Consider the following 26,300-nt stretch of genomic DNA (forward strand, 5'->3'; position numbering starts at 1 on the left):
TCCATCTCTGTTGTCCTCGTGGGCATCGTGAGTTCTGTGTGTTGGATAATATGGTGCCACCGTGGGCTTTTTCTAAATTATAAGATTAAAGGAAAGAGGCCTATAGGGTGTGCTGAGGAAACGGTTTAGCAGGACCCTAAAGGACACGTGTTATGTGGCTCCAACATCTGTCTCTAAGCTTGCAGCTCTGTGATTCATACATCACGCCAAGGGACAAAGCCAGGACTGTACCAGATTTCAGTCGTGTGTCCAAAGCCCTCGCTCTCCAGCCCTCTCCTGCCCGTTCCTCTCTTCCTTTCTCCTCCCCCACCCCATCTTCTTCCAGGATAAGAGGGACCCCTTCTGGAGCCTGGCTTGTAGACCCCGGGCTGCAAGCTCCTCCTGTGGGGTTATTGTGCAGACCAGGAGGACCTCACTGAACAGAGATGTCTACAGTTTAGTGATGTGTTCATATTTGGAAGGGGCTGAAGGACTTGTCCAGAAGGCACATGGGGCATTTTGAATCATACGTGACCCAAGAGGATCCCTGAGCTCTGATGTGCTGGCCTCTAGGTGAAATCTTGCTTAGAAATTTCCAAAACTAGTAGCTTGCTAAAGACACAGCTGTTGCTCAAAGGCCACAGCACAAAAAGAATGAAGCCAGGGTATTAAATTGGGTATGGAAACAGGATGGTCAGAAATCACATTTCAGTTTATTGGATTAAAGCTGGAGGCAGTGGTTCACCACAGACAGTCTGTGCTGAAATCTTCCAAAACTTCCACTGCTACCTGTTGAGGATGCCAGCTACTGCCAATATATCTTTAGAAGAAATGAGAATTTACAGCTTCGGGAAATGCCAAATCTTCCTAGAGCTTTACTCGGCAAAGGATCCATTTTCTCCAGGGTTTGGCCAGGTCTAACCTGTCTTTCTGCTAAGTGTTCTGCAAGGCTGATTGGTGGTTTAAGGTTTAATGACACTGGGAAGGAGAAAATCTATAACTTTTCAAGGAAATACAAAATGAGAGAGTGAAGCTTATAGCCCAGGGTCTAGAAGTCATTTCAACTTCAACGTGATTGTGTTTTTATTTGGGATGTGTTTTGCTGCTAGTGGATTATGGGTCATAAGTTCTCATGTCATCCATTCCAAGGAGCTGCACAATTTTTTCTACGCAGGACCAAACAGGAAGTGTCGAAGCTTTGGAGAGTGTGTGGTTTGCACAGAGGTCAGCCTGGGTGCTGATGGCAAATAGCACACCCAGCGGAGGAGCGGAGGAGCTAGGGGCAGACAGGTGGGCGTTGCTACGGCCAGGGTCTGCTCCTCCCTGATAGATCCAGGGAGTAAACCCTTTAGAACAAGGAACGGATAGCAATGGGCTCCTTTGTTGCCTGCTTTTATAATGCGTGCCTCAGATCCTCCTTTTTATTCTCCCATTGGCCTCTCATGACCTCACTCACTCACCCTTTGCCTACTCCTTCTGTGCTGTGCCATATTCATTGACTGCTATTTACTGGGTCCTGAAGTCAGGAGGCCTTAGAGGCATCAGCTGCTGCAGCCTCAGAGCATTCTCTCTGGATACCACCAGGAACCTTGGGTGAGTCAGCCCTGAATTCTGCATCTGTGATCTTATTCTGCGTGACAATGTTTTAAAGTAACCACTGTCCTGATGTAGCTGTCATAGGTAACTAACAGGAGTCACGCCTTTTATTGTGCCCTAGGTGGCACCATCGGTGCTGACTGAGTACTGGCCCTGGGCTGAGCTCTGGCTGTTGGAAGCCCGCTGCCCACCCTGAGGGCACACTGACTGCCCGCACGCTGACTGCTATTCTGTAGCAATCCCTTCTCCAACAGATGTGGCATTTCCCTGTGTTTGGTTGTCACCAGGACCCACAGGCAACAGAGTCCTGGAACAGCACTGTGACAGCAAAGCGGAAAAGTAACTTGGCGGCTTCTGCAATTTCCTGGTGGCCCCTGCCCTCTGCGTTGTCTTTGCTCTGTTGGCCTCAAGATGCCTGTGGATTTGCTGAGGTCGTGGGCTGCAGCCCACTCTATGTCCCTCACCTGCCACCTCCCCAGACAGTAGGCTGGGTCCTGAACTCGGGAAAATTAGCTCAAAGGAGAGAAAGAGAAGTGGTACTTAGAAACGGAGAACTAGGCCTTCGCATGCAAAGTATGTGAAAAGAAAATAACTTACTTAATAACTTACTTAATAACCTTGGAGACAAGCACCCCAAACCAACCAGCTCAAGTGATTTAAAATAAATATACAACCACGAGCAAGCACTCCATAGGATCAAACAGAATGTGTGATTATTGCCTTGCCAGGAAATAGGCAGGAGAGCCTTTACTACACATAATACTTTTAATACAATCCCAAGGGCCGAGTCTTAAGTTGGAGAAGTAGAAGCAAACAAGTGTATCTTGGGAAGCACACTGTCCACAAACAGCTGAATTGGTTGTTCCTCGCCCTGGAATCTTGGGTTGGATGAGTTGCCCCTGTTACCTGCCCTCGGGGCCGGAAGGGTGTGTGTCTCACGCTCTCTGGCCCCCATAGGGAACACGCAGAATGAGGAGGAAGGGTTCTCCTGCAACCCTGAGCAGCACTTTATTTTCTGGAACCTCTGGGCCCATCGAGGGCACCCCTGGTCACCCGGGTAGTGCTGGGCTCTGAGGGCTCCTCAGACTGTCAGCACTGTCCCTGTCCCACCCTCACAGAGCTAGCAAGGCTTCCCTGGCCACTCCTGGGACCACTGATGAATCCTGTGTGTTTTCCAGCCACAAGTCCCAAGCAGGCTACCAGTGCTTCCTTTATCTGTCTCACATTGTGCCATGTGAAGGCTGTATATACATCCAGTCTCCTGTCCTAAATCCTGTCCAGTACAGCTCATCGGGGACTTTGCAGCCAGAATAAATGATGAAAATGTTAAAACAAAGGAGTAATTCTAATAATAAAATCCAGTAGCCAGACAGTCCCCATATTTGACTATAAATCTTCTTCCTTTATTAAGTACCCAGCAAGAAATGAAAGTTCGGATATTAATACCCCTTGTAAATTAAAATCCAGAGATGCTCCGTTTCAAAGAAATTGAAGTCCTGAATTTGATGATCTTGCCTTTTTGAGTTAAAAGTGCAGAATTCCATCTGCATGGGTTGAAATGTTGTTTCCAGTATTCCTATCTGTGTTCCTACACTGTTCTGCCTTAGCTAACAGTGCTCCGGATGTCTGAGTGTAGCACCATGGTCTGAGCACTGGCTCGTTGCTTTATGGAATTCACCTGCTCAGGCTGTAAACCAGAGCCCCACAGGCCAAGGGTGTCCGCAGCACTGACTCTACTCTTAGGGTTCTGGAGGCTGGAAATTGGGGATCAAGTTGCCAGCAGGTCTGGTGTGGACTCTCACCTCAGGCAGTGTGCGGCTGCCTCCCCGTGTCTTCCCAGCCCACTGCCTTTCCTGGCCTAGAGAGGCTGTGGGGCCCAGCTCTCTGAAGTCTCTTCTACAAAGACACTAATCCTATGGGCTGGGGGCCCCACCCAATGGCTTCTCTTAACCTTTTGTGTCTCAGAGGCTGCATATCCAAACAATCTTAGGAATTGGGGTCCCACATGAGCATTTGAGGGAAACATCGCCATGTTGTCCATAACTAGCACCTCAGGGGGTGGGGCTAATTCAGGGTCTCCCAAGCTGTGTGACCTCAGTACCAAGCCTCTTGGTGTCTTCACCTGGAAAACCCAGAGAGCAATAAATGTAAATTGTAAATTACATTGTAAATTATTAGGACATTAACCCCTAACCCACTGAATTTAGAAATCTGTCCTTAGACTCTAGAGTAGCATACTGCAGACCGCATTATCCCCAAATACTTTACATTTACACTGATACCTAATGTTGCTACACACCAGGCTGAGTACATAGTATGCTGACCAAAAGGCAGTATTTTACAGTGGAACTGAGTGCTATTAATAATTATGATAGGAATACATACGTATGAGATATGATCCAAAAAGAGACTGAATGCTTAAAGTTTTTAAATTTATTCTAGTGAAAGGCATATTTCTATAATCCCCCAAAACTCCCCCTTCCTTCAAACTTCCCATCTCTTTTCCCCCGTTCTGAAGCCATTCTGAATGTCTTGAGTTGTATTGTCCCCACTGGCTCCGTGTCCTGGATCAATTCAAGATGTTTACTTTCCAAGGTCACTCTGACTTTGGGGCAGAGCCAGAAGCCTCGTGGTGCCAGATCCGGTGACTAAGACAGATGAGGACGCAGTGTCGTGTTTTTAGGAGCTGGCTTTCTGTTAGATGGTGCTCGGCAGCAGCACATTTCACAAGGACCCTGGACTGTCCCTGGCAGGACATAGTGTCATCCTAGTGCTCTTTGCCCTACACAGTCTTGTATGTCTCTGCACATTTCTCTGCCAGGACTGTTCGTGCTGCTGTCTGCAGCTGTTCATCGCTCGGGAAAGGATGGTGCACCCCATGTGGGACTTGTAATGGTAGCCAGTGGGTATTTTTGGAACGAACTAAGACTCAAATGACTTTAGATTTTAGTTCCCATATAGTTACACAGCTGAGCTCTAACTTTTTGTGTTTGAGACACAATACATACAAATATCTTGTACTGCTTGGTACAATTATTTCTAAATCTTTCCTCTTAGAGCCACAGATTAGATGAGAGTAACCCGGTGCCCCTGGGTGTCACCTCTGTGCAGATTAACACAGCTGTGTTCTCACTCCAGAATGCTCCAAGGCTTCGAGGAGATTTCTCACTTTCCGGAAACTCACAGCACAACAGTGCAGGGCTCAGTATTAGTACTTCTATTTTATATTGAAATAAGCTGCATCTTACGATTCTCTGTTAGTTTTCTGAAATGTTTAACTAACGGAAAGCATTCTCTGTAACCCTGGGGGGGGGATCGATTCATGGAGCAGAAATCCTTTTAAGTGTAAATCATAGGCTCACATAGACCCTGAACCAGTGGCCTGAATGAAAGGAAGCTGGTTTTAATAGGAAACTCACAAAGCCAGCACAGTCTGCACCATGTAGCCCTGACCTCTTTCAGCTTCTTTAGTAAATGCTTCTGTGACATCGTGGAAGCACAGCCACTGCCCGCAGTGTTAAGGTTTGTTTTCCTCACTCAATGTCCATAGAGGAAACAACACTGCATCATCTGCAGAAAAATAAAAATGGCAATAACAACATATTTTTAAGTTTAATAATCTTACAAATAATCTCTCCATTTACGGCTAAATACTTATTTCTGCATAGGACCTTGTACTAATCCTTGTTTCCATTGCTAGGACCAGCTACTTGACATCAGCAAATAAGGAGGAATTTATTCTTCTACTTACCCATTCTTACTCTGTTCTTATCAGCACGTTTGCAGTGTGTAACGATTGCATTCCTTGCGGGGAGTTGGTGTATGATACATGTTCGTTCCTTTCTCCATCCACTTTCTCTCCATTTCCATCCTGAGATCCCCTTTCCATTGGCAAAAGGTCTAAATATCTGTGTCCCTATAATCTGTCTTTTCTTTTGCCTTTAAAATTGTTTATACATTGCATTCTTCATATAAGAGAAATTATGTAGCATTTCACTGTCTGTGTCTAATTTATTTCACTTAGCATTATGGTCTTAATGTGTATCTCTTTTTCCTACAGGATACTCAGAGTTATCTTTTATAGTAGCAGACCACTGTGTGTAAAAACCACACATTCTTTTATCCATTCATCTGCTAATGGACATGCAGGCTACTTCCAACACTTAGCTACTACAAGCTGAGCTGCTGTAAAGATGGTGATGTTTGGATCACTGTAATGTTTGCTTTTAACTCTTTTAGGCAGATTCACAGAAGGAGAATAGCTGGGAAAGATGAAATTCCTATTTTTAGTGTTTGGGGGAACTGTCATACTGATTTCTGTAGTGGTTGTATAGGTCACAATCCTAGCAGCAATGTAGGAGGATTCTTTTTTAAATTTTAACACACAGTTTTCAGAGGGTTCCATCCATGGTTTCTGGCTTCAAGAAACAAACAGCATGGTGAAAGGAAGTGGTGGAGGAACGCTTCTCACCCCAAGGCAGCCAGAAAGTAGGGAGAGAAAGGAAGAGTCAGGGAAAAGAATATAATTTTCCAAGTGACACCCCAGTAGCCTCTCCTAATAGCTCATTCAACCATGAACTCGTCGACTTACCCACTACTGAGCGTAGTGCAACATGACCAGACACCTCCTTAAAGTCCCACTCCCAGCGCATGAGTCTTTGGGAGGACATTTTTATCTAAACTATGCCTCAACTACTTGATCCACATCTTTCAAAAATTGGAAACTTTAAGTTACGAGGGAACCCATAATACAGGCACAACAGTAATACAGAAGGATGAATGTTATGAGACTGGCCTGAAAGCCATCAAAATGGATAGTGAGGGAAAACAGGAAAACTCTGGCAAGGATGTGAGCAGACAGGGCAGCGTGACAGTCCACTCCAGTTAGCATGGCGGTAGAATCGGAGTCCTCATCGAAACAAGACTGCCCAGTGTGACATTCGTCAAACTCAAAAGCTATTTGCTTTGAAGAAGTTGTCTCGGTCTCCAGGAGGCTAAGAAAGAAAACAATCGTTTATACATTAGAGTAAATAAAGCCCTGATGACTTAACCTTATGATTTCAGTGCCCTCCGTCTCATGGTTTGCTTTGTACTTTCCTAATCAATCACAATGCTGCCCATCTGACCACAGCTCACCCCGCTCGTCCCTCCATATTTTCTACGGTGAACTTTTCCTTTAAATGTCTCACCTAATACTGCATTGGATTGCTCAGAGTTCCCTAGATATTTTCAAGGCTCCTATGCATTAGTCACTTAGTTAGCAACTACCCCCCCCCCAGCCTGCATCCTGTCTTCTATATTGTGGAAATGATTGTGTAGAATTAGCATTAACCCTTCTTAAATGTCTGGTAGGATTTGCAAGTGAAAGCAATCTGGTGTGGAGATTTCCTGTTGGGAAGGAATTAAGATATGAATTCGATTGATTCAGGAGCACTAGGGACTTTTAGGTTGTCTGTTCCCTCCTGCATGTATTTTGGTAGTTTGTCTGGAGGGCCAGGCCTATTTCCTCTATTCCTCTGAACTTCTGGAGCGGTCTCTTATCACCCTGTAAATGTCTGTAGGTGGGTAATGATATCCTGTCTTTGCCTCCCGGTACTGATGATTGTGTCTGCTGTCTCCTCTTTGCCAGGACGGCTAGAAAGTTATTTATTTAGGGAAACAGTTTTTAATGTTACTGTGTCTTTTATTCTTTGTTTAAACAAGTATTTACATCAAAACCACCGAGTTCATCTTACTGTGTTATTTCCTTTCTTGCTTCTAATTCATTTAGTTCCCCTTTTCCCAGTGTTTTAGGGGAAGTTTGGAGAAGTCTTTGACTTGTTCCAGTGCAATTATGTGGTGTAAATTTCTCTCTATTTGGTTAAACAGCTCAGAGCTATTGGTGAGTTCACCATTTCTCCCCAGTGTCCCATGTCCCAAATCACTGGTGACTGTAATCTCAACAGGGGGCATTGGTGCAAACAAAAGCTCTCCTGGAGAAGTCTGTACTCAGGCCTCAGTGTGCAGAAAGCTGGTTGCTGCACCCTGCACGCCCTTCAGTGGCCCCATGGCACAGGGCTCACGGACACCTCGAGCTTCTGGGGTGGAATCTTCCTCTCCAGCAGTGCAGTGCTGGCCCTGAGAGTGGAGTCCCAAAGGTGTTCCCTCTTCTGCTCAGCCTGCAGCACTTGCAGAGACCATCAGGGAGGGGCCCAATGGAAAGGAGGACGTGGAGCCCCAGACTTCAGGCTGCAGGGCAGGAAGAGGAGACCTAGAAGCAAAACCAATCGTCACATTTTGTTTTTCAGATAATTTAATCAGCTCACCTCTAAGCCACAGGTGCATGAATCTACATATTTCCTGTTCAGTTGTTTAGCTTTAGCTTGCTTTACTTGTTTTTATAGGCTGTATTTTAGAGCAATTACAGGTTCCTAGCCAAATTCAGCTATAGTTGGAGAGATCTCGCGTAGACCTCCTGCCCCACACAGCCCCTATCAAGGGCGGAGCTGATGGTCCACAGCCTGTGGGTTCATCACAACCTCGGGGCCCCTGTTTGCATTGGGGTCACTCTTGCTGTTGTCCTGAAAGATGCTTTTATGAAATATTTAAGGTCAAAATCACCTTGTTCTTGTGTTTTTAAGGTGTTACTTCTCTGCCTTGCACTTTTTTCAGAAGAAATTGGCCGTCGCCCTCAACTTTGTCCTTCTGTACACAGTGTACCTATTAATTCTGTATATTTAAGATGTTTCTCCTTTTTTACAGCTTTTGAATGATTTGTGCTTTGAGGCAGCCCCCTTTATGTTCCTTTTGCTTGGCATTATCTAGCTTCTTATATCTTTGCATTCACAGGTTTCCACAATTTTTATTGGATACTTTTTCTTTCCTCCCTTGAATTTTTTCTTCTTTAGAAATTACAGTGTCACATGTCATAGAGACTTGAATTTGCCCCACAAGTTATCAATTCTCTGTTCATTGATTTCTAGGGTTTTGTTTGTCCCTCTTTGCTCATCTTGGATAGTTCCTACTGTGGTCATTGGATAAACAAGGCATTTCTTCTGCACAATCTAATGTCAGATCCATCCAGGTCTATTATTGTTATTGTTATTATTAGTTTATAGTTGTCATTTCTGCAAGTTAAACTGGGATCTTTTAGAATTTCTTCATGTCTTGATTTCTTTCCAATTATCTACTAATCTACTAAATTTATTGTTTGTGTCACTTCTTGGTCAACATTAACTGATCACCTTTTCTTTCCATTATAGATGGTGTTTTTCTGCTTCTTTGCCCATGTCAATTGCTGATTGCCTATCAGACATTATGGAAGACTTTTTCAAGTTGGATGTGTTCTCATATTTCTCTAAATGTTATAAGATTAGCTGTTAGATGGACCCAGAATAGTTTTAAACTAGGTTTGTTTTGTTTTGTTTTGTTGAGCTGGGGATTGAACCCAGGCTTTGTGCATGCTAGACCGGTTTAACCACAGAGTCACATCCCAGCCCTCGGCTAGGATTACCTCATACTACAAAGGCAAGAGGATTGGGCTTTCTACACAGCAGGCACGCGGTAGGGAGTTTGCTCTCTGGTAAATAGCAGCTCTATTCCTTCCGGTGTTGGGCCCGGAGGTGGCGCCCTCTAGCTCATGCAGATGGCTCTTTTCTGGGAATTAGTAGTTCCTTTATTTATGTACCACTCTGCATATTGAGCTCAAGGCTGAGGTGTAGTGCTGAGAGTCTTTGTGATCTCTGTGACCCTCTCTGATTCTCTGCCCTGAAAGCTCTAGCTGCCTCGACACCTCCCACCTCATAGTTCCAGCTTCTGCAGCTCCAGTGAGGTCTTCAGCTCTCCCTGCCTTCCCCTGAGGGTGCTGAGACCTGGGCAAACTCCTCATGAAGCAAGCTTAGGGTTTATCTCTTGTTGTCTCTCAGGGACCTCTTGTCTGGTCTCCGGCGTCCTGAGAAGCACACTTTGCATTTGTTGGCTTAGTTTGCTGTTGAGAACAGGGAGCAAGGCCAGTTAGCATTGCTCCATCTCGGCGCTATTGATTTCCTTCTGCACAGGTATTTCACCTGTTAAATACTTCACGGCTAACTTGTGAGCACCTGTGATCTATTCTTAGCGTGGAAAACTTCCTAAGCGATGGTGTTGTTTGAACGTTTGCGTTTTAAGGTAATTTTTGCTAATGTGGATAATGGTACACTTTTCTGCTTTGATTTTTCAGATTATGTATACCAACTTTTCCTAAACAGATTTATATCTCTGGATAAAATTAACATAGAGCAGCTGGTATTTTATAACATGATGATGCTAGACATGAGGTTTGGATAGGAAGTGGAGGCGAATACTATATTTGTTTGAATGTGCATGGATTTTAATTAAGTTAAAATTAAGCGTACTAGAAATTGTCCAGGAAGCTGATGACTTTCAGCTTATTCTTAGAGAAATATGGGTTGGGGGTTTCTATTACCAAATGGTCAAAAATACTTCTTTCTATGCAAAAGCTGTGCACAGAATTCTGAACATTCTGTCTCTCTGTCCAAGTTCCCCCAAAGGAATGTTTTGGCTCCAGATAAACTGCAGCCTGCTGAGACTACAGTAGAGCTAGGGTTAACGGACCACCACGGTGTGCGCTAGAGCTCTTGAACTTCTCCTGCTGTCCTAACTGAAAATTCCTCTCTTTGGCCCAACTCCAGCCCCCACACCCCCAGCTCTGCTGAGCACCATTCCATTCTGTGCTTCCAGGAGTCTGGCTCTGAAGATTCCACACATAAATGAGCCATGCAGCTTTTACCTGTCAGTGCCCAGCTCTTTCCCTTAGCAGAGTGTCCTCTGGGTATTCCTGTTGGCTGAAGGGACAGGGTTTCCTCCTGCTGAGAGGCTGAATCCCATGGAGAGTCACTCTGCTGCATCCATGCATCCACTGATAGATGCTTCGGGCTCTTCCATGTCTTGGCTGTGGCACCATGGGAGTGAGCTGCCTCTTCCATGCAGATTGTTTCCTGTGGGATTGCTGTGACATAAGACAATTCTAATTCTTTCCTTCTTCAGTGACTCAATAGTTGGTGAATATTTTCAGCATGCCTACTATTGGATCCTCTGAGGATAAAGGTATGGAATGAATGGACCAGCCCCTCCCTCCAAATCCAAGGAAAACAGGAAAAGACAACCCGAAAGTAGAGGGACATGTGAGAAAGGTCACTGGGAACAGCCTGGTGAGTCTGCAAGGAAGGAGTCGTGAGATATTCTGGAGTGCATGATATTGTGGTTGTCTTAAAATTCACGTAAAGCCACCCGGGAATGGTGGTGCATGGGCACTTACACAAGTACAAGAGTGAGCAGGATGAGAACCCAGTGAATTTCCACTTGGCAGCAGTGTTTGGTGCTTATGATCAGGGAGACGTTCAACAGGAGGACCCAGCATGGCCCAGCTGTGCTCAGCAACCGGGACTGGGCCAAAGGCCTGGAGCCACTGGGGGTCCAGGAAAATAAGCAAAAATTACTTAAAGCTAATTTGCCAAGGAGTCTATTGATCCTAGTATTCAAGAGAGAAGAGCCTGAGGTTCTCAGGAGAGGGTTTGGTTGAGGTGAAGAAAAGGACGGAAGCATAGAGATCACTAGGGTGTCAGATGATCGAAGCACTGCGATGAACCACCCTGGACAGACTCCGGGGATCCAGGGAGGGTGGTGCACAGAATGCAGACTCCACTGAGGAGGGTCCAGTGCTAGGCTGTGTGGGAAGTTCCTGCAGTGTGCTGGGGAGATCCAACCTGTGCTGCCCAGGGAGGAGCCAGCATCACGTGGGGAGGTGAAGAAAGTGATTGTGTGCCACACACATGAGTAAGTCACGCTTATAGAAGGTAGCTTTAGCCTTGGGTGTGTCGGGAGATCCCTGAGGGAGGGTATTCCAGGAGCACGAGGAAGCAGGTGCTGATGAGCGCAGACCTTTGATAGGAGGGTGGACCAAGTGCATCCGTCCGCGAGCCCAAGACCTTGTGAGACCACCAAGTGGAAGATTGCATATTGAAGACTATATTTAGCCACTTAGATAAAGAGAAAACCATTACGATAGTTAAGCCAGTTCAATTGAAAATTTTATTTATAAAGATTTTTTGTTCTCTGAGAGAATTTATTTGTGCCATCGTAGACAAATAGCATTTGCATTTCTCTGACCAGTTTTTACTGTGGTGTTATCAGTCTTCCACAGCTTATACAAAAGAATTGTGAGGTAACCTACTCAAAAGCAGTCAAAGGTATGCAGTTTGTTAATTGCCACGGAATCAATTGGACAATGTGCTGCATTCTGTGAGCAAAGTCTCAGCTACTTTTGTACTGTTGAGCAAAACACCTGATTCCCACAAGATAAAGGAGGAGAGGTTTGCTTTGGCTCACAGTCTGGAGAGGATTCAGTCATCTGGCTCCAAGGCAGGGAGCATGGCAGATAAGAAACAGTTCATAGCACGGCAGGGAAAAAGCAGCGAGGGATTAAGGGAGGAGGAGAGATGAGAACATACCACCTTCCAGACCACACCCACAGCGGTCACCCTTACCCAGCAGGCTTCAGCTCCCAAGTCACACACAGCAATAAACCCACCAGTGGTGAATATCACACGTCCAGGATCCAGTCACCTCCCCAAAGCCTCACTGAGGTTCATTATAAAACACAACAAGGAGCGTACTCCCGAAGTAGGGTACTTTTGTTTGTGGTGGTCTCTGGATCTGCAGTGCTGTATGTGTTAGTTCTGATGGGTAATGATTAAAAGAAGTAACGTAAAAGTAGAAGCACTGAATAAGACTCCAGCTTTTAGACGTGCAGTGTGTCTAAAACTATGCTAATGCACATTAAAAGACAACATTTTACATGTTATTAATCCCTGTAGGGTCCTAGCAAATGCCAATTTTTATCATGCATTTTTAAAATCAAGACTTTCATTATGGTACACATATTAGTGTTTATCCATCAGTCGTGGCATCTTTAGATTCCCAAGATATCTGAAATATTCATTTTTTGACATTTTGACCCATCCATCCAATATTTATAAATATATAAATTTCTAAACATATTTATATCTATAGGTACAAGAACAGCTTTTTCTGTTTCTCCTCTGCCATGCCACACTGCCTTGGAACCAGCTGCCTATGGACTGAAATCTCTACTAATATTTATAAATAGTGAAAATAAATAATCAAGATTCAATGTGATAGTTAGGTGTGCTGGTAATTTTATTTCAAATCTCAGTGTCCTGGATTCCAACTTTCCACGTGGCTAACATTGTCTAAGTACTACCCAAGCACCCTGGTTATATAGCCCAAATGTAACAGGTCAGTATTTACAGTGGCTTATAGGGAAAGTGAGAGGTCCATTTGTGATGTGAAACTTACCATGATCATATGCTCTTAAAGTGTGTACTTCTTTTGCCTTTCTTGCCTGATATGACAGAATGCAGTCAACCGACATTAACTGATTCCACCAAGCTGTCAGTCATTTCTAGGAGCCGAATGCTGACCACAGCAAGGGGAGGAAGAAGCAGGGTAACAGACGTCTCTCTGCCCCACTTGCTGTTCCTGTGGGAGACAGGTCGGAGTGGCCCTGGAGAAGTGTGCTGGAAGAGCACATTGCTATAGGAGTGGGATAATTTTACCTAAACTACATGGCTTTCAGAGGTCTCTTATTTAGGCTTCAACAACAAACGCACATCTGTTCTTTTCAGTGATGCTGGAAACAAGCTGTTCTTGTACCTGCCAAACACGAGCAATGGCTCAGCCACTGAATCGTGAGATGCGCGGAGGATGGGAAACGGCACCCTTGTTTGAATGTACAGAACGGGCTGTTCTCCACGTCCCTGGTGCTGGGCTGACTCAGAGGCAGCAAGATCAGTTCCTGCATGGGGACCTTTACTCCGGCTCCGTCACTGACTCAGTGCCCAGGGGCACATTTAAATTCCCCCGTGGCCCAGGCCTCTGGAGCACTGTGTGCGCAGGGATGGTGGAAAAGTACCCTAGGGCTGTATCCAGAGGGAGCGCAAATCCGGCTAAACTGCCTGCCATCGGCTGCTGAGAGAATGGAGCTCTGTTGGACTCATGCTTAAGACATTTCTAATTTAGCCCAATTTGGATGAAGTAGTGGGAGAGCATTGAGAAAGAGACCTGAAACATTGTGTGCACCCTTGGTAGGTGCTCTAAATCCCAAGCCCGGGGGCGAAGTGTAATTTACCGTTCTTTTTCATTATTCGACTCCCATGTTGTGCAAGATCAGAGACTTCTGACTTAAATGCACAAAGCACAGGTTAAATACCTTAGGATGAAGGCACTCACTGTCTTTGGATCTGGTAGAGCAGGGTGAAAAAGCCATCTTTAAGTCTGGAACAGAGAGGTAAATGTGCCTTCTTTGGGTCTGGAAGAAAGAGGTAAAGATGCCATCTTTGAGTCTGGAACAGGAGGGTGAAGGTACCATCTTAGGTCTGGAACAGATGGAAGGTTAACCCAGCCAGGGTGAAGTCATTAATATTTCCTTCACCCTCCCTCACAAAGCGTAAGTGGCTGAGTCCTTTTCAGATGATGCTGATGACCTGCCAGAGTGCCTGGGCGGGGGCCCAGCCATCGCTCCGAAAGTCCCCAGTTCCTCTTCCAACTCCTTCTGCCTTCTCTGGGTTTTGGCCATCAGTATTGCCAAAGCCAAGCTGATAAATGCCCAACAGATAAATGCCCAACAGATAAATGCCCAACAGATGTGGCTACAGTGAAATTAAAATCATAGTGAAAACAGGGACAGCTGTGAACATGGTATGAGAGTGGGGGATGGATGAGCCCAGGGATGCAGGGGCTCAAGGGCTAGCGAGGGGTCTCTTCATCTGGTAGGACTGATATTCCTCATTGCTGCACCTCTCTGTGTGCCAGTTGCCTTTATCCTCCAAGCATGAAGATGAAAGGGTGAATTCAGTTTTTCTCCCGCCTCTGCATCAGCTCAGTGGACCCCCACTGACTCAGAACCCTACAGCTGGGTTAAGATGCCAACTTTGCTATGCACTGCTCTTTGAAGTTCTCACGAAGCCTCTCAAATGTCACTCTGGGGTGGGCGTGAGGACTCAGCGATGAACACTCAGGAACACTCTGTCCTGCACTCGGACACCTGTGTCTCCTCTGTCCCTCCTTGTCTTCTTCCTCCTGCCCACTGTCAACTCTATAAGAGCTCGTGTAGCATTTAGGACCCCCCTCCCACCACCCAGGCTCCCAGGGCTTACAGGGTGGACCTGTGGCTGTGGTGTTGTCAGGGGGTGGCCCTTCCCTCACTGGACTCTGGCCACACAGCCTCTGTAGCACCCTCTTTCAAACCCCACAGGAAGGCAGACCACCTGGGGTTGATGCCTCGCCCTCTGGCACTGGTCCATGCATTCCATGGGGTCACATGGGACCCTCTTCTAGGGCTCCTGACCCCCTAGACACCACAGGAAGCCCTCTGTGACCATGCATATGGCATCCAGGCCTCTGCAAGATCCCACCACCTGCTGGCCTGGTGGCAGGGGGCCAGGGTCAATCTAACCCGCAGCATCAGCAGCACCTGGTGGCTCTCAGGGTAGCATCTCGGAGGAGTCCTTCTCTCACAACACCATCCAGGGCAGACCATGTGGGGACCCTGAGCCTCCCTGGAGAGACCAGTCCCTAGTCCTGAACACAGAGAGGGCTCTGAAGCCACCACCTCAGACCCTCTTTCCACCCTTCCTGTGTGTTTACAGGCACCAGGTGGACTGAGTGCTGGGCTCCTTACTGCTTGCAAGACACAGAGTCCCCTCATAGCATGGAGCCCTAGGGAACTCGACCTGCAGTGGCACTGGGGGTTAGGGTTAGGGCATGGGGGGTGAGGTTTAGCCACCAAACTCAGAGGACCAGGGACCAAACCGGTGTGGGAGAGAACACTGCAGACCTCTGTGTCAATGGGTTGATTTCTGATAACTTTGTCTCTTTGTCTCACATCCCTTTCCCTAAAAGAAAAAAAAGTCTTTTAAATGCTCTGCTTCTGCCCCTCTTGAGCAGACACCACCCTCCACATGGAGAGGGATTTTGTCTCTTTCCCCAGCGGGCTTGGGCTTCCTTTCCTTCATCCTTCTTCTGTCTCCAGGATGCATCAGCCCTGTTGCTAGGCAACTGCACACAGCCTGCAGCTCAGCCTCTGTGTGCAGAAAATGAGCTAGAACATTCCCTTCCACACCCTACTGCATAGGGAAAGGACTCACAGAACCGGTGTCCCCAGAGGGAGCAGACCACGTCCCTGATTGTCCTGTACTGGGCAGCTGCATTAGGCATCCCCATCACCCCATGGAGCTCTGTCCCTGGGAACCCACTGCAGGGAAGCAGTTCCGGAGAAGCTCCTCACCCTAAAATGGAAACAAGCGGGGATAAGGGTGGTGCTGTGTGGGACCCCCAGCTGCTGCTGCTCGCGACCTCCATGACAGTTTCTCCTTGATTTTGCAGAACAACACACATGGGCTGTGTTCACTGACTCCTTCTCATCCTCCAGCTGTTGGTCCTTATTAATCGTGAACCATGGAGCCAGGCACTTTGGCTTATTCCCATTGGCAGAATCTTGATGCCACCATCAGCACTTGCCCATTCCTGGCCAGTGACAACCATGCCATGTATTGGGTTGGGCAGCGAGGTGGGCAAGTGACCTCACGCACTGTGGCCCGAGCTAGGTAGTTTCTTGTGCATACAGTAGGTGCTCAATAAATGTTGGCTGAGAGAATTTAAAGTTGCAGGGATTTCAGGATACCAGTGCAACAGAATTTTCCTTGGAAGGAAGAGACTAAGGTATATTCAGCAACAAAAACAAATTCAGAGGAACCAGCTGAGGTTTTAAAAAAATACCTTAATTCACCTCCTTGTATTTTCCTTAAAAATGACTCGACCCATTCCTAGTTGTCCCCTTCAAGGGGTTAGTGGAGCACCATTGTGGTATCATGACTTCTGTGGTCACCATTGGAGCTCTACTCTGTACCCAGGGCCATGAAATAAGAGTCAGGTTCTCCTTTAAATTGGGAGGCACTGGGAACTTTGAACCTGAGCCCCACTGTGCACCAGTGATTCAGGATGGAAGTGACAGGAGGGGGGGAGAGGCTGGAAGAGGTAGAGATGAAGTCTAAGATATGGGGCCCCTTCACGCAGATAGGGCCCTAAGTCCTGGGCATCAGGATAGGACAGACAGGCTCCTGAGAGCTCACTGCTGCCCGATGCAGTCCTGGGAGATCAGGGTCATGATCTTTAGAGCCTGGCAACCTGGGAGGCAGTATTGTGGCTCTAGGGTACTGGAGAACTGGGATCTGTGGTCCACACCTCCTCTTGCATCCTCAGAGTGCCCCCCTTCTGGCTCTCAGCTGCACGGCCTCCCTTCTGATGCTATGGCATCAGCCTTTCCTGGCTTCTGCATGCAGGTCAACACCATGCACCTGATACTGGTCCCACCTGCTCTTCCCTCCACCTCCCACCGGCCCATGGAAGGGTCTTTGCAAGGATGGGTGAGCAGAGGGATGGTGAATGACTAAATTCCCAAAGGCTGTCACAGTGTAACACGCATGCGTCCTCCTCCAGAGCTCCCCTTCTCACTTTGGGTGCTCTCATCCCATTCTTGCCACTTCCTGCAGCAGCTCTGGAGTCCTCTTTCCTGAGGGTCTCTATGAGATGTGATCAGAACACAGTCACTGCTGCCGCCAAGCACCATCCAATGGAAAGGGGGCTCCTAAGAACCTGACGCTGTGTCCTCCTGCACCTCATCCACTAGATCAGGCACTGTGTGACTTCTAGTTCTTCCCAAAGTCAAAATGCCCATGAAACAAACAAACAAACAAACAAAAGGACCACAAAGGGAAACATTTTAAGTCCTTTCAGGACAGGGAGGCAGCCAACAATCAAAGACCCTCAGGAAAGAGGACTCCAGAGCTGCTGCAGGAAGTGCCGAGGACAATGGGATGAGTGTTTGAAGGGAGGATTTAGCAGGGATTCCTGACAGTGTGTCTTTTACTGAAATAATATTTTTAACCTGAATATTCAGTGTAGTTTTCTGTCACACCTCCTGCATGCAGAGCCACCCGCATGGCCACTGGCCTAGGACTTCTAGGTGGCAGGAAGGGCTCTCGGTGATCTCGGGCTGTCCCATGCCCACTGCAGCCTGCCTCAGCCAGCAGTCTCAGAGATGCTCTTGGATCCTGGATATGGGGACATGGCTCTTTGGCAGTACCTGGGACCCAGGCCTCAGGTACCAGCCCATCCCCTCCCTCCAGCTCCACCTGGGAACTCATATGCCACGCCTGTTTATTTGTTTCTGCTTCTCCAAGCACACTGGCCTCCCTGGTGTCCCCAAGAGGCTGATCCCACCTCACAGCCAAGTTTCCACTGCTTCTGCTCCTTTATGACCACACCCAGAACCCTTCCTTACTTCTCTCTTCCTCCCTGTCTTCCTTCTCTCCCTCCCCCTTCCTTCCTTCCCTCCTTCTTATCTCATTCTCCTCCTGTGATAGAGCCCCAGGTCTGAGTCTGATCTGTGTCCTTCTAGCACCCAAAGGGTCCCAGCACACTCTTGGTGCTCAGGCAGCATGGCTGCATTGACTGAGCCTGAACAAGGGGGCCTATTGACCCCGATTCAAGACGGAGGGCACCAACATGGTCGTGGCCCTCATCCCAAGGTGCACTGAGACAGGAAGCACAAGCTGGAGGGTGCTGAGGCTTGCTGTTCACAGTCCTGGGGGCTCTGTCGCAGTTGGAGCACACCAGGGATCTGCAGGCAAAGTGTGATAGCTTGGGATGAAGTCCCTGAGGCTGAGGCTCTGCAGTGACACGGGGGATCATGCCCTTCTATACCAGAGATGTCACCTTGCAGGTAACACTGACATTCCAAAGGCACGATTTTTAAAATCACCCTAAACCCAGTATCTCAGCCCTGTCTAAGATGATGGTTTTGTCTTTTCGGTTGAAATGTTACAATTACACCATTTTAAGTGTCAAAAGAACAATACAAAGTGAGGGAAAAAAAGCACCATAGAGGAAGATTTTTCTTCTGACTTGTTCCTATTATATTCAGATGTTGGAATTGCATCAATTAAATTCTTGATGATAATTAACAAAGTTCTCGAATAAGACAATTGCTGGGGAGAATAAAGAGATAATTTGAGTGATTTCATTGCATTGTGTGACTCAGGCTAGGTGGCAGATGTCTTGTTCTTCCCACAGCATGAATGAGTATCACCCAGCAGAGCCATGGTCACCTGGAGGTCCACAGAGCAGGGTCCCTCCCCTCTGTGTGACCTGTGATGGCAGAGACTGTGGGATTTTCCCTTTTTGGCTTTGCACAGTTGGTGTCTTCTGCAGAATCAGTCAGACCCAGGGTGAGTGGTCTTCCCTGGACTCAGCCCAGGCAATGGAAAGACAGTGTCCAGATCAGACTCCAGCTTGGCCCCTTGTTCCTCACACATGGTTCCATAGACAGCACCAAAGATGTGGAAATTCACAGGCTCCTGTTGCAGGAGGCTGGAAGTCAAAACCATAGAAGTCAGCACAGCTGCCCCTGCCTGAGACTTGGAGTCCAGGCCTATCTGGCCATGTCCCTGCCCTGGTAGTGGCTCTTGGTATTTGGTGCTCCTTCCTGACTTGACCACCACTACATAGTGTTATGCTGGTTTCTCACTCTTGGTCTCTTCTTTTATGTGCATGAGTCATGTTGACTTAGTGGCCACCCTAGCAGTCTCATGTTAACTTCATTATGCTGCGAAGATCCCACTTCCAAACAGTTCATAGGCTCTGATATTTTGGGAGAACAAAATGGACTCATCACCATCTTTGTATTTGGACAGACAACTTAATTTCCACGAACCCTATCTGTCTTACTCCATCCAAAGTGGATGGTTATGCAGGCCTCTTGTGTCCATGAGGGGTCTGTGCTATGACACTGAAGGTCCTTTGTCCTCATCCAGGGAAAAAGACTATGACATCCTGCCTCCTCCCCGCTTCCTGTCCCGTGACTTCCTGTCTCCTCCCCACTTCCTGTCCCATGACTTCCTGTCTTCTCCCACTTCCTGTCCTGTGGCTTACTGTGATGTCATTTACTTCCTTCACTTGTTCCTTTCTGGATACCATGGACTCAGCATGTGGCCTGAGCCACTTGGAAGAGAGATCTGCTTCAGAAAAGAGATGCATCTTGTCTAAAGGAACACACACAGCCAGTACCAGCCCTGAATAACCTCACCCCAACTCTAGGCAGAAAATTACTTCTGAGTGACTTAACAGGGGCCTCTGAGCAAACATGTTGGGAAGCTGGGTGCTCTCCTTCCAGTTTATTCCTGTCTGCCCCTCACTTATACTGTTCACCTCTGGAAGAGCAGTACTGAGCATCACTGAGTACCAGAGAGCTACACTGCTGTGTGTGGTCGTGTCCCAGCATCTCTCCCGGTCCACCTTCACAGCCTGGGCGCCTGCTCAGCTCCATCCCACATGCATGCGCTATCTACCTGCCAGCCCTGCCCCGAGTCTCCTTCCTTTCTGCAACCACAATGATGGGCAGGGACAGAGGCGGCTGCGGGGTTCAGGGCCTGCTGTGTAAGAAGTCACATCCTTGTGCCCTGTTGATGGCAATATAGACAAGGATGACCACTGTGGAAATCATTCAGAAACCCTCAGAAAACTAAATCTAGAAATTCCATTCCACCCCACTCTACCCCTTTCAGGTGTCTTCCTGACATAATTTTATGGTGATTCATGCACACCCATGTTTATAGCAGCATGGATCACAATATCTGAATCTTGGAAGCAGCCTATGTCCATCAGCAGGTAGATGGGTAAGGAAAAGTGGTATTTACACACAGTGGAGTACTACTCTGCCATAAAGAAGGAAGGCTGGAGTCATGTGTAGGAAAATGGAGGCACCTTGAGACCAGAATGTTAAGTGAAATAAGTCAGACCCAGAAACTTAAATATCATGTGGCTTCTTTTATGTTACCCAGATTACAAATAATGACCAAAATAAAAGGCAATAAAAGTACAGAGATACATCTTAGAAGCTGGGGAGGCAATCAAGAGATGGAGGGAGGGAACAGAAGAGGAGGAGAAGGGGATGAAAAATGAATTAAGCTGTTTTATGGATAAGCATCAACTTCGCACAAGAAGCATGTTCTTCATGAACTGCAGACATGGACTAATAAAAATATTTGGAGAGTCATTTTGAAAAATCTATAGGAAACTATTATGTGACTGAATTTCAGTTAGGGGATGGAAGGTCATTACACTAAGCTTCTTTCTAAACTAAAAATGTTCTTAAGAATATTTAAAATATTCAGTACCTAAAATATAATACTGTCCTACCTCTCATTTAAATAAAACTTACAGATATTTTGATAGTCCCTTATTAGGGATCCTAACAATGTTTAGATTCACTTTCAAGTGATAATAAAAACAAGCTTGAGTTTCTTTAAAAAGTGTATCTTTAAAGAACAAGCCAATGTGTAGCCAACAAGTGGCAGATTTGCACTGGGAATGATTTGCATTGCTTTGTGACAGCACTGACATAAATGGCAGGAACACGTGTCTGCATCACGTAAAGTCCTTACCTGGGAAAGGTGTAGTCCTGCCCCAGGTGGCTGTGCTGTGCCCGGTGAACGGGGATTAGGAGTTCCTGGGGTGGACTGAGAGTTTTCTGAGAATGGATGTGATAGGGACGTCCCTGTGGACTGTGGTCATTTACTCATCTGATGTCATGATTCATCCCTGTCACTGCTCTCTCTGCAGATACCAGCCCTTGGCCGAGACCGTGTCGGGTGAGAGGAAGGAGCTGTCAGCAGAGGAGAGATGTCGGCTTGTTCTCCAGCAGTGCAAGCTACAAGGCTGGCAGGTTGGTGGCCTCCAAGCTCAGGGACACGGGGTGGGATCGTGGAGGGGAGGAGTTGGCCTGGAGAGCCACCAGAGGCTTCCGGAGAAAACTGGTGCTTCTGCTGAGAGTAAGCCTGTTCCAAGAAGCTTGTGGAGCTCGGGTTTCAGCATCATGCAGCTGACACACAAGGGATCCAAGAGAGTCCCGCAGAGCAGGCAGAGAAGCCAGGGTGATTCCATGTGGTTCACTGCATCCCAGCTTCCACTGGTCCCTAAAGTGTCTGCAAGCATCCAGAAAGTCGCTGTGGAGTCTATCAGCTTTAAATCACTGTGACAAAGCACCCAAGGTATACCAGGTCCATGGACCCAGAGTTCATTCCTGCCAAGGCTGAATCAAAGAGCGAGGAGGAGGAGGAGGGGAGGAATTACTGACTCCAGCCACCCCAGGATCAGTGACAGGGGAGTGTGAGTCACAGATGGTTGCTGTGTCATCCTATAGGTGACGAAAATCATTTCTACCGAATCACTGCTGGACTGTGTAGGTAAAGGGTTGTATATGTATAGTATTGGTTCATAAATAATGTGACACCAAATTTTCAGGTTGTTATTGCTGCCCTTTAAGAGTACTCTTAGCTAAGAATGTACACACCACACGCGTACACACGGGAACACAGGCTGAGAAAGCAGAGGTACCTGAGATCAATCCTTCCACTAAGACAGTGTAACTGCACCACCCAGCGGAGTCTCTCCCATGCATGTGAAGGGTGGCATTGGGCACAGGAGGAGGCCAGGGACACCTCAGGGCCCTGCGTCTGTGTCTCTGCTGGACCGGACTCAGCAGCTGAGGATAGCGTTGCATGCGCTGGGGTGTGCATTGGAACCTTGGAAATGGACATCAATTTTTAAAAAGCATAACCGTCTCCACTGTATTGCATGAATCCATTTTCTCCTTACTTCTTAGCACCACCAAAGGAGGTTGAAAGTCTGGGAGAAGGCAGGGCGGAAGAGGAGCAGGTAGGGGAGAGAAAGAGGAGTGGGGAGGAGGGAGAGAGGCCAAGAGTCGTTCACTTGTGGGATGCCTTTGGATTGTCTAGTTAGCGAACGCTGCTCTTCTGTAGCTTCAGAGTGGGAACTTTTACATATTTTAGGCAAACAATGGGCTTTGCAGAAATAAAGTCTGTTTGCAATTCACTTTGCACTAGACCTGAAAGGCATTTCGTTTAAAATGTGCTTATTCCCCAGCCGCAAGTCAGACTTAGGGCTTGCAAAGTGCAGCCCTCCTTAGGAAGCATGCTGGCTGTGGGTGGGGTGCCGTGGACCCCACCTGGGATGCTGGCCAGGCAGGCAGGGGCACAGGGAGCCGTGGAGTGGATGCTGCCGGCCTGTGGATTATTCCACCTGCCAAGTTCCAAGCTCAGCATTCACCCTCGGCCCTCATTTGGCTTAGCATACAATTAATGGATGTTCCTTCCAGATTTTTAAGAGCAATTCTAGGTGATGGGAGAAACTGGAGTCACTTGTGCCTTGTAAAGCTGCATAGAGTGTTAGATAAAATTTCTATTTGCTTAACTAAAAATATCCTTGTATGATACTAATGGGTCTTGGAGGGCTTGTGGATTTCATCATCCTTCCCTAAATTTAATCAGACCATATACACGGGCAGCCTGAAATCAGCATGATAGGAACCCAGGTAGGCAGTTCCCATGCTCCTTCAGGGCAGTGTGCCAGTTCAGGATTTCCTTCCATTCAGGCCAGATGGACATACATTTCTCCCCAGCTTTTTCTTTTTTTTTTTCTTTCTTATACTACTGGGAATTGAACCTGGGACTTCTCATCTCCACTACTTTTTTCTTACTTTATTTTACTTCTGTGACAGGGTTTCATTACAGTCACTCAGTTGCTGAGGCTGGGCTTAAATTTGGGATCCTCCTGCCTCAGCCTTTCAAATGGCTGGGATTATAGGCATACACCACCACAGCCCGACGAGAGGACTTATCTTTAGTGCCATGACACTGGCATGTGACCTGTGCGGGCTGTGTGTTTATTTGGGATTGGAGTCTTAGTATGAGGAGTACCTCATGAAGAACAATTCATCTGCATAGCTTGTGGCAGCTTCCCAGGGCTTTGTATTGATTACTTAACAGTTCAGCACAGTGACAGCTCTGAGGAGTAGAGGGGAAGGGGGCAGTGCGGAGAGCAGTGACCTTGTTTTGGATGTGAGGAAACTGAGGTTGGAGCCCTTGTCTCAGAGGTCAGCGTGCTGCTCAGAGCAGCAGGTGCAGGCCATGAGTCCCGGCTCGAGCAGCCCCTGGCTGGGGCAGGCACCGAGCACCTCCTGTGCCACTTTCTCTCCGTAGCACTTACCCAGGCCTGTGTCTTTCCAATTGCGATCTGGAGTCCTTCTATCCAGATTTCAGAGCTCAAGAGGGACAGAGTGTGCCCCTAGCCGTGCTCAGAGCACAGGCTCTTCCGTGTCCCTCCTTCCTCCAGGGGCAGCCACGGCTGGGCCCTGGCATCTCCGCCCCATTTATAAATCACCCGTAGATGAAGGAAAACTAAGTGACACCTCCCTCTGATGCATCCCTCACCCCCAAACTGTGCTCTACAGGCCTGGGGAGCACAGCACATTGTGGTGGGGAATGAACTGTACCCTGGGCAGCACCAGAGGAGGAGGAGAAGGAGAAAGGGCCCTGGGCAGGCAGAGGAAGAGGAAGGGCCGGGCTCCTCCAGGTCTGAGAGCAGACACGTGGAAGCCACTGAGATCTTCCAAGACCCCAGAAGAGGTGGGACGCAAGATGGCAGAGACAGCAGGCAGGGTAGAGCCTTGCCGGGGCGCCTGTGTGCAAGATGCTGTGAGAGTAGTTCCCCTGCATGCAGTGAGTGGCGCTCCTTGCCTTGTCCTCCTCTCCTGCCCGGTCTTCTCTGCACTGTCCCTCCCCTGTGCTTCTGCACTCCCATGGGTGCATCTGTGCCCTGCGAGTGGCATTGGCAGCCCTTCAGGAGGACTCAGAGTAGGCTGGGTCACCTGCTGTCCCTCCACTGGCAGCAGAAGAGCAGGGTACATAAGCAGGGTACAAGGGGCTGTGGCACCAGTGGTACTGTCTGTGACTCGGGGACATGGGAGCTCTCAGGATGGGGTCTGGTTCACAGCACAAACCTAACAGGTAATAGGGGCTGCTTTATTGTGAGCTGAGAATCAAAGGCAAATTTAGTTGGCACCTGTAAGGTTCATGTATTAATGCGTTACTTCTGTGATTAAAATGATCTTAAAATTCGTATTAGTGCATAACATACTTCAAGCATGGACTGTGGGGTGGGTTCAGATTAAGCACTTAAGCCCTGGTGAGAAGCCTCGATCACGCTGTCTGGCTCTCTGAGGTGTCCTTTCCACCACCGTGGCTGCCTGCTGCCAGCCAGACCCCGGACCCTCCGCCCTTCCACGCCATTTGAATTGGGTGGGAGCCGTGGGTTCCAGCAGACTCACTCCCGTCACTGTTCCCTCGAACTCAAAATCCTTGCTTTTGTGTAACGTGACATTCTTTTAGAGGCAAGTGGAGAAAATCGAGCGGTAGCGATGACTGGCAGAATCCTAGCTCGTGTTTCCAGGGAGTGTACAGTTCTCCACGGGAGAGACTGCCGGACACTGTCTTGTGCAGAATTCGGACAGCATCTGCACTAGGAGAAAGGACCCGAGTGACTTCCGGGCCTGTGTGTGTCGCCCTGGATATATTTTTCTGTATGAATTGCCCATAAATGCCTTCATTTGTGTGTGTTCTTAGCCATCTGTTGTTTATGTGATTCTCATCATCATCGCGGTATTTTATTTATCTAAAAAACGTGTGACTCCTGCTGCCATAACGTCCCTGTCCCGGTCTTCCTCCTGAACTCTGCTACTTTCCAGCCACACCTGTTTTCACCTGGATCTCCTGTGCCCTGGGGACAGGCCAGGAAGGCCTTGCAGCCTGAGCAGAACACGGTTGGTTTGCGTACTGTGTCATTTATGGGGAATGAAAGCCTTTGAAGCAATTCTAAATGGAGAAATAAGTGGTATAATCTGGTTTCACACATTCCTTATGCAGCCACTGATTACAGGATGGCTCCTTCTCTGTGGTTATCCCAGTGCTATATTCATTTCCGCCATCTGGAGGGATGACAGGTGGAAAGCAAATATGCCACAGCAGGTCCCGAGTGGGTCCCTACAAAGGCCCAGGCATGCCGGGGAGCGGGGTAGGGCAGAGTGGCACATGGCTGAGGCAGGAAGGCTTTCAGATTCAGGGTGCCATTCTGTGAAGGGTGTCAGAGAACTGCCACTTGGGGAGAGGGCACTTGGGATGGGCAGAGGAGCCTCTCGGGTGGCGTGTGAGGATCAGTTTGGGATCCAGCCTTAGAGACTGACCAAGTTCAGGGCTTAAGGATGAGTCAGAAGCAGGGGGCTCTCAAGGGACAGCAGAGACAGGAAGTGCGGAGCAAAGTTAGAGCTCAGCTTCACTGCAGGGCCCTCAGGATGTAATCTTACCTGTGTGTGTGTGTGTGTGTGTGTGTGTGAGAGAGAGAGAGAGAGAGAGAGAGAGAGAGAGAGAGAGACAGAGATACAGAGAGAGAGAGACAGAGATAGAGAGATAGAGAGAGAGACAGAGATGGGGGGGAGAGAAAGGTTCAAAGACATTACATAGGGCATTCAAAAAGGCCAAACCCCAATTTTAATTCAACCTACTTTTCCTTTTTCTGTTCATACAACAACAAAAACCTTTTACAACCATTGCTTCAGCATCATTTTCTCCATGTAACTTTAAGAACAGCCTAAATTTCATTGTGTGCCTGTAAAATATACGGTCTTTGAAAGATTCGCCCTCACAAGTGCTAAGAATTGCAAGATTAACATTTTACCATAACATTAAATAAAATCG

At 47.7% G+C, this 26,300-nt stretch overlaps 1 protein-coding gene and 1 long non-coding RNA gene across 6 annotated transcripts in view; one reads left to right on the plus strand and one right to left on the minus strand.

Annotated features, from left to right (window-relative positions):
* Positions 1 to 26,300, plus strand: part of Myo16 (myosin XVI) — a 470,083-nt gene that overhangs the window by 370,120 nt on the left and 73,663 nt on the right. For all 5 annotated transcript variants that reach the window (XM_063247024.1, XM_063247026.1, XM_063247023.1 and 2 more), the window contains exon 28: positions 21,313 to 21,415. In XM_063247024.1, the coding sequence (XP_063103094.1) occupies positions 21,313 to 21,415 (103 nt within the window). The remainder of the gene's footprint in view (positions 1 to 21,312; positions 21,416 to 26,300) is intronic.
* On the minus strand, positions 5,429 to 7,821 carry LOC134475591 (uncharacterized). Its single transcript, XR_010046767.1, has 2 exons — positions 7,311 to 7,821; positions 5,429 to 6,569 (listed from the first exon to the last, which is right to left on the minus strand). It is a non-coding gene; the product is annotated as an uncharacterized LOC134475591 (long non-coding RNA).

Source organism: Cavia porcellus, unplaced genomic scaffold, assembly GCF_034190915.1.
Source record: "Cavia porcellus strain 051 isolate PalLab524CR breed Dunkin Hartley unplaced genomic scaffold, mCavPor4.1 scaffold_4, whole genome shotgun sequence".
Lineage (NCBI taxonomy): Eukaryota > Metazoa > Chordata > Mammalia > Rodentia > Caviidae > Cavia > Cavia porcellus.